Genomic DNA, 8,632 nt, shown 5'->3' with positions numbered 1-8,632 from the left:
GGCATGATTCCTCCTGCTGACTCTCTGCTCAAGTATGATACCCCGGTGTTGGTGAGCCGGAACACTGAGAAACGGAGCCCCAAAGTAAGGACGGGTTTCAGGGGATGAGGGACCTGAAAGCTTCAACGGGGAAAGACAGATCTCAGAGCCGAAGGTCGGGAACCCCAAGGGACAAGAATTGCAGAGACTGGCAGTAAAGGGAATTGGGTCAGGGAAGAGGGGTGGGAGAGCGGTGCAAGAAGCCCGATGGGGCTGGGGATGTAGCTCAGTGGTAGAGCAATTGGCTAGCATACATGAGACCCTGGTTCAATCCCCCGTACCACTAGAGAAGGCCCAAATGTTGGGTGTGACCCTAGATCAGAGATTTAGAATGAGAAAGAAGTCACAAGGAAATGGATGAAGCTGGCTGTTGTTCATGGTAGCTGGGTTCAAGAGTAGATCAGGCAGTGATTTCCCATCACTATAGCAGTGACAGACCACTTGAGCCAGAAACATCAGTTCAATCATTGGGCTGGGACCAGAGACTCTTCATGGCTGGCTTCAGCTCAGACATTTCTGCTGAGCAGACAGATGAGAAAAGTAGGCTGGGATGGAGAGACTGGCAGAAGACCTGGAGCAATCCAGAGGACCAGGCTGTGTGGAGCTGAATCCCTGAAATATCTCCTGTTCCTTCCTCTTAGGCTCGGCCTCTGAAAGTCAGCCCCCAGCAGCCTGGACCCTCAGGTCCAGTCCCACAGCCGCCCAAAGCCAAGCTCCCCTCAACTTCCTGTATCCCAGATCCTACAAAGCAGGCAGAAGAAATCTTGAATGCCATCCTGCCCCCAAGGTAAAAAAAAAAAAAAGAGCAATGACTGGGAGAAGGCTTTTATATCCCAGAATATTTAGAAATGCAGGGAGAGGCACTTTGCCTTAGTTCCTGGCTGGGATCTCCTTCCTGCCTCTTAGAGCTCCTAGAACTTGCACATGGCTGGATTCTGGGAGGGTGGTGGGAAACCTTAAATCTACCCTGAGTGTTCTCAGCCAGTTTGATGGCTTTAGATGCCATCTGTATACTGATGGATCCCAAATGTGTATTTTCGGCCCTGTCCTCTCTCCTAAATTCCAGACCATATAGTCCACTTCTTCCTCAGTGCCTTCACCAACTTGTCCCATAGGCATCTCAAGTTCAACATGTCCAAATGAAACCACAGTTTCTTCCTCTTCCCACTGCCCCATCTCAGTCTTCTTTCTGCTAGAGACACAGGTTGCCTTTCAATGCTTTTGGTCTCTCACGCCACCTGTCTTATCCTTCAAGAAATTCTTTTGACTTCACCTTCAATTTATCTCCCTGGGCCAACCACTCTTCACCAAGTTTTTCTGCCATCTTGTCCCTAGTCTCTGTCACCCATACTACTTGCGATGGCCTGTTTAAAAACCCTATTTCTACTCTTTGCTTCTACAGTGTTCTCCACATAAATCAGATCAGACCAAGTCTTCCACCTGTAATGACCTCCTACCTCACTCAGAGTAAAGCCTGAGTCCTTACAGTAGCTTCAAAGATGTAGAATGGCCTGGCCCATGATATCCCCCATTTTCTCTCCTGTTCACTGCCCCAGGGGTCTCCACTTGCCTTTCTGAAGCACTTCAATCACTCTCCCACCTCAGGGCCTTAACAATTGCTGTTCTCACTTCCAAGGATACTCTTCCTTTACTATTCCCTTCATTTCTTCTATCAGAAGAAATATCATTTCTTCCAGGTGAAGCCTTCCTGTTTTTTGTTTGTTTGTTTGTTTTTTGTGGTGCTGGGGATTGAACCCAGGGCCTTGTGCATGGGAGGCAAGCACTCTACCACTGAGCTATATCTCCAGCCCCTCGACTGTTCTTATGTAATGTATTGTTCTTATGTAACATATTGACAGCAGTTTTTAAGGCTTTAATGAAGAGAGGAAACAGGCAAACAGAGATCCATCTCCTCTGAGAAGGAGGTCAATGGAGGGAAGTGATGTGTCAGCTGATCCCCTCCCACCAGCAGCACTGAAGTTCTCTCCGCCACGTCTCCTATGTGTTGATTCCAGACCCTGGTTGTTACTCCACCATGAAGTTCCCTGTGGGTAGCCCATGCAGGCACACCCCGTCAAGATCCTCCCCAACCCCTGCACACACACTTGCCTCTTTCTGGCTTGCACAAGGTTTATGGAATCTTGTGTCTCTTACTCCTTAAGTCAGTGGAGAGTTCCACTGGGCCTTCCACACAGATCAGGCAACACAATGTAAATCATGTTAGAAGGGTAAAATCTGCAGCAGTGGTGATGATTTCATGAAGACCACCTGGGGAGTAGACGTGGCCCTGTTCCCCAGATCCTTTTCTGTGGGGCAGCAAAGCAAGTATGGTTTTGGAACCCACACCACAGGAGTGGAGTGAGGGATTCTGGTGGGATGGTGGTAGAGTTGCCCCTCACTCCTGCTCAGGCCGAGAACACAAAGATATCTCTCTGCTGATGTCCTGAGAACTCTCTCAAGTATGTGGATTCTGCTCAGTGTGGCTGTGTCTGTGCCACAGGGAGTGGGTGGAGGACACGCAGCTATGGATCCAGCAGGTGTCCAGCACCCCCAGCACCAGGATGGACGTGGTGCACCTCCAGGAGCAGCTGGACCTGAAGCTGCAGCAGCGGCAAGCCAGGGAGACGGGCATCTGCCCTGTCCGCAGGGAGCTCTACTCACAGTGTTTTGGTGAGTGGGCGAGGTGGGGGTGGGTACCACACAACCCCCACCTCCTTCCTTCCCTTCAGCACAGATCTGGCTCTGAGCACCTCTGAGCTGAAGCCCATCCCATGTTGAAATCACCTCTTTTCACCCTTCTTGACCCACCCAATAACTGCCAAGTGGAACTCCTCCCCCCTCCCAACCACCTGTCCCAACAGGCCCCCACCTGCCAGTCACTGTACTCTGATGATCTGGTTTCTTCATCTCTCACACATTTTGAGTCAAATAAGAGCTTCCATTTTAAATCTTGGCCTTTTCAAAGATAGTCACAATAAGCACATTTTTTGTTGTTGTTGTTTTGTTTTTTGTTATAATGCTGGAGGTCAAACCCAGATCCTCATGCTTGCTATGTAAGTGCTGTTCCACTGAGCTAATTTTTTAATCAGAAAAATTAATGTTTGGTATTTATATACATCAGCATTCAGTACTTTCCAGAAAAATGTTGCAAAACTAATCTGTTGTCCATCAGTAGACACAAGGGATTTAAAATCTGCCACCCTGAGGTGTCCAGTGGCTGGATTCTAATCTGCACACTGCCTCTAAACTCTTGAGCAGCTCCTCTCAGTCTTACTATGATTATTGTTGACCCTCCAGCTTTATAAAGGAGATTTTATATATTTATAAAGGAGATTATGTGGGCTGGGGTTGTGGCTCAGTGGAAGACCACTTGCCTAGCACATGTGAGGCACTGGGTTTGATTCTCGGCACCACATAAAAATAAAGAGCTAAAAATAAGGGCTGGGGTTGTGGCTCAGCGGTAGAGTGTTCGTCTAGCACATGCGAGGCCCTGGGTTCGATCCTCAGCACCACATAAAAATAAATAAAAATAAAGGTATTGTGTTCAACTACTTCTAAAAAATAAATATTAAAAAATAAAAGTTATTTTAAAAAGGTGATTATGTGTGCTCTAAGACCCTGCTGTTCTCAGCCACAGATCAGTCCAGCCAAAGGGGCTGCTTTAAAATTGCCACCATCTTCTCACCGAAAAAGTCAGATTTCTGCATTAGTTCCCAGTTTCTAGCTGAGGGGGACCCACTACCACAAACAAACCTGGGGTTCCTAGTCTCCCTGTGTGTTGGCCAACCCCTTCTTGCTGGCTGGGTGCTGTTCCTTGTGCTAAATGGAACGGGGTGGCTGCATGGCAGACTCTTGGGCCAGTGAAGGTGCCCTCCATTAGGGCCTTCCCTGAGACCTCAGCTCCAAGTGAGAACACACCCTAGGGCCCTTCCAAGAAGAAGGGTGGCTTGCCATGGGCAAGGTGCATGTCCCCTTGCCCCTGCCTTCTCTGATCTTGCGCTGTGCATATTGGAAGATGAGCTGATCCGGGAGGTGACCATCAACTGTGCAGAGAGGGGGCTGCTGCTACTGCGAGTCCGGGACGAGATTCGCATGACCATCGCTGCCTACCAGACCTTGTACGAGAGCAGCGTGGCGTTTGGCATGAGGAAGGCGCTGCAGGCTGAGCAGGGGAAGTCAGACATGGAGAAGAAAGTGAGTCGGGTTTACCATGCCCCCTGGCCCTCAGGCTCTTCTGTTGATACCAGGGCCACTCTGTTGTCATTGCCGCACTGCATTCTGGCTGCTAGGGTGCCCTCCTCACATTCATGACTCTGGGCCTGTCATTCAGGGAGGACCCTTGCTTGGGTGTAACAGCCAGCCACATACATGGTCTTGGCTTGCTGGTCTCCCTGAGGATGCTCCGTGCCAGTCACTGACCTCCCACTTGGTGGCAGTATATACCCTGGCAATGTCAGGTTGGACAGCTGTGGTGTCCCAAGTCCTCACCACCCAGGCTCTCACACCACCCATCTATGGGCAACATCCCAGGATGACTGAGTATTGTGCCCTCAGATTGCAGAACTGGAAATGGAAAAGAGAGACCTGGAGAGGCAAGTAAACGAGCAAAAGGCAAAATGCGAGGCCACTGAGAAGCGGGAGACCGAGCGGCGACAGGTGGAGGAGAAGAAGCACAATGAGGAGATTCAGTTCCTGAAGCGGACAAATCAGCAGCTGAAGGTGATGGAGGCCCAGGCCACGGTGCTCCCACAGCACTGGTCCCCAGCCTCATGGGCTGGACAATCCCCGTGGCCTTTACATGTTGGTCCATACGCACTTCCATGGGGTAAAGGAAGCTGACATTGGGGTGGGGCAGGCCCATGACGAGGGTCCTCCATCCCTCTGGCTCTGGAGAGGCTCCATTCTCAACTCTGACCCCATGACACATCAGCCTGATTCTCTAGGAGAAGACTTTTTGCCCTGGGAAAAGTCGCCTAACCCCAGAGAGGAGGATATGGCGGAAAGTAGAGGTGCCCTCCCCTCAAAGCTGGAGTTCTCCTTCATGGGCTGACTGTCCTCCTGGCATCTACTGGGGTTCCATGTCTGGGGCAGAAGCAGAGAAGGCCAAGTTAGTGGGTGCACAGAGAAGGAAAGCCCCCTGGGAGGAAGAGCCACTTCAAGTTGAGGACCTTCCCAGGCACGATGGCGCACACCTGAAATCCCCAGCCTGGGAGGCTGAGGCAGGAGGATCACAAGTTCAAAGCCAGCCTCAGCAACAGCAAGGCGCTAAACAACTCAGTGAGACCCTGTCTCAACAAAATAGGGCTGGGGATGTGGCTCAGGGGTCGAGTGCCCCTCAGTTCAGTCCATGGTACCAAAAAAAAAAAAACTGAGGACCTCCCCAGGCATTCGGTCTCAAGCACCCCCCTGTAGATGGTCTTCCTTACTTAGGGTCCAAGAACTGGTGACATGCTCCCATCTATATAAGGTGCTGGGAGCCATGCTGGTGGGAAAGGTTGGTCCAACAGAAGGCTAGTCACAGGCCTCTGCAACCCTATGCTCCCTGACTGAGCCAAAGATTTTCAGAGGTTTGACCCCAGACTAGCATCATCCTCATCGGGGGCAGCTTGTGGAAATAAATGTTTGGGGGGCTGGGGATGTGGCTGGGGGCTGGGGATGTGGCTCAAGCGGTAGCGCGCTCGCCTGGCGTGTGTGCGGCCCGGGTTCGATCCTCAGCACCACATACCAACAAAGATGTTGTGTGTCTGCCGATAACTAAATAAATAAATATTTAAAAAAATAAATAAATAAATGTTTGGGCACTCCCTGCATCTGCTGAACCAGGAAACTTCAACAAGGCCTCCCGAAGTCCTGGTGTCTGCTGAGGCCCTAGGCACTCTCTTAGATGCATAGCCTATTGACATTGAGCCACTTCTCCCACAACCCTGGCCGCTTCCTCCCTAATCGCAAGGAGAGCTTACATTCTTGAGATTAGCAGGTGTGTTGGCTCCACAAACCAAAAAGGCCAGCTATTTGTGATAAAGAAGCCTTTGTATTAACCACCATCAGAAAAGATTCTTGTTACCAAAGAGTTAAAGAAAAGCAAGAATTCTTTATTCCATTATTATTATTATTTTGTACCAGGGATTGAACCCAAAGGCACTTAACCACTGAGCCACATCCCCAGCCCGTTTTTGTATTTTAGAGACAGGTTCTCCCTGAGTTGCCTAGGGCCTCACTAAATTGCTGAGGCTGGCTTTGAACTCCTAATCCTCCTGCCTTAGCTTCCTGAGCCACTGGGATTACAGGTGTGCACCACTGCACCCTTGGTAAAGCTAGAAAATTTCACAGCAATGTGATCACTTACCTAGCTACCCCTGAAAGCTGCTTCCCTATCTGCCACCTTCCTTTTTCCGCCATATTCCTTTGTTGTAAGTCCTAGTTACACGGTTTTCCGAAGTTGAATACCTTAGCATCTTTTTAACATTCAAGAGCAACCTTGTAATCCCCAGGGTGAAGGATTCTTTAGAAGTGAGTTTCTTTTATTGGCTCAAAGCTGCACTGCAAATAAAGCAGTGTTTGCAGTCCCCAGGATAGACCTACTTAAAGATCTGTTCACATACCATGATAGTAAATTATTGTACCGGCTGCCAGAGAAGCCGGGTAAATAACTCCCAAGTGTCTTAAGCTTTACCTACAAGATGGACAGCTCCCTACTCACTGGTAGCAATTTTCTCTAATTGGGTGTCAAGTTGTCTTAGTGGCTGATAATTTGCTGCTTCCCAAACCTCTGGTCCCAGCAGAGATCCCAGGATCCTAAACCAAAGAGCAGACACATTCAGGCCTGAAATCTGAGCAATGAAAAACCACTATTTCAACAACTTTTATTCAATTTCCTTTTCAATGCTTTATATTATACACTGAGCTATTACTGTATGGAAACCAGGACAGTTCTGGTTTCTCCTGGTGTAACAAGACTACGCCAAGCCAGAAACCAGCTAATCCCGAAAATATGGAGAATGAAGGGGGGAGAAAAGAACACTTGGAGTGGCAGCATTTGGATTATTCTTCCCAGAGACTTTATCACCTCTCAGCTATTTGTGTTAGGCTGCAAGCTTCAAGCACTAATGGTTTGTTTTGTTTTTCAGGCCCAACTGGAAGGCATTATTGCACCAAAGAAGTGATAATTTCCATATGGGTCTCAGCGAACACTACCACCCCATCACAAGCCCTTTGTAATAAAAAGCTAGTTTCCTGAGTGAACAAGCCATCCCCTCCCCTGACCACCACCTACACATTTGTCAGAAGTCACACTATTGCCCCAGTATCATGGGACACCTACAGTCTGGCAACCAGGCTCCTGGTTAGGCAAGAGGGTGGCGTGACCCTGATAGTCTCGGTATGCAACTTGTGGGCCAACCAGGAGATTTGCCAACTCAGATAGTAAGACTGAGAAGGAACTGCTTTCCCATCTCATCCACGGTGGCATCCATCTGTGGCCAAAGGAAGCTACTCCTATCTCTCAAATGTCTGGTTCACAGGTTCCCTTGTATCCTAACTGGGGCTTCTCTGGCCTCGGTCATTCCATTTTCATTCCTAACCAATGCAGTTTTGGTAACTCATTTTGGAGCTTTGTTTTTCTGCTGTATGGTCTCATCCCCACCCACCACATCAACTGGATCTCTTCCTCAGTCTAAGAGTTCAGGGAACAGCGGCAGCGGCAGACCCAGGCTGCAGAGGAAGTAAATGTTTGCTGGAAAGGAATCCAAGTCCCAGTGTCCTTTGTGAGCTGTCCACACCTCAGCTCCTCCCTCCCATAGACATCGTTCACCTTATTCTGCAGAAAATTGAACTCTAACTCCACATCCCCATAGTTACCTGTTTAAACAACTGGAGAGGTAACCGTCTCTTGTATGCAGTTTCTATTACTTTGTGTGTGTGCGCGTGTGCATGGTACTGGGGACTGAACCTAGGGGTGCTCTACCACTGAGCTAGTCTTTTAAAATTTTGAGGCAGGGTCTCACTAAGTTGCTGAGGCTGGCTTCGAACTTGCAATCCCCCTGCTTCAGCCTCCCAAGTGGCTGGGATTACAACCATATGCCACTGTGCCCAGGGGCCATGCTAATTATTAATGACCAGAGTATGGCCTGCAGACAGCTTCTGTAGACCCAGAGGATTGAATTAGTGACACAAATCCTTAATTCTGGGCAGACCAGGACAGCAAGCCAGGTGACATTCACCATGCAGTTTAAGTTTCCCAAGTCTGGTTCCATAGGAAGGCACTACCATTTCACGGGGTTGAAATGCCACTCAGTATCCCTTGAAGTGCAAGGACAGACTGACTCCTTGGCAGAGCTCTAACATAACAAACACCCTTCCCGATTAGGGCTTCAAGGCTCACTGGGAAAACTAGTCCCACAAGAGCTGTGTTCCTAGAGCACACCCCACCACTCTAATCTCAGGTTGCAAGCCACAGCTTTGACCCATACCCAGTGTCTTGAGGAATTATAAGTCCCCTCAAGTGACCTGCCTGTGCTGCCATCTTCATAAGAAAGAACTCCATTCCCTGAGGTCTGTGGTCCCATGACTCATGACAGCAAAGCATGCATGTCCT

General features: G+C 49.3%; 1 protein-coding gene across 1 annotated transcript; it reads left to right on the top strand.

Annotated features, from left to right (window-relative positions):
• On the top strand, nt 1-7,295 carry DNALI1 (dynein axonemal light intermediate chain 1). The gene is made up of 6 exons (XM_081307849.1): nt 1-84; nt 681-826; nt 2,540-2,709; nt 4,055-4,233; nt 4,594-4,758; nt 7,167-7,295. Exons 1-6 carry the CDS (start codon nt 4-6, stop codon nt 7,200-7,202), a joined length of 777 nt encoding a protein of 258 aa, XP_081163975.1. The 5' UTR covers nt 1-3; the 3' UTR covers nt 7,203-7,295.
• Nucleotides 7,296-8,632: the final 1,337 nt, after the last annotated feature.

Source organism: Spermophilus citellus (genome assembly GCF_964194105.1).
Source record: "Spermophilus citellus genome assembly, chromosome: 9".
Classification (NCBI taxonomy): Eukaryota; Metazoa; Chordata; class Mammalia; order Rodentia; family Sciuridae; genus Spermophilus; species Spermophilus citellus.
This window is presented reverse-complemented; position numbering and strand designations above follow the sequence as displayed.

Excerpts from the sequence above, each read along its gene's own strand:
- DNALI1 (XM_081307849.1), top strand. The coding sequence starts at position 4 with ATGATTCCTCCTGCTGACTCTCTGCTCAAGTATGATACCCCGGTGTTG. Across the intron at positions 2,710-4,054 it reads GCTCTACTCACAGTGTTTTG|ATGAGCTGATCCGGGAGGTG; the intron begins GTGAGTGGGCGA and ends GCATATTGGAAG. Across the intron at positions 4,759-7,166 it reads GGACAAATCAGCAGCTGAAG|GCCCAACTGGAAGGCATTAT; the intron begins GTGATGGAGGCC and ends TTTGTTTTTCAG.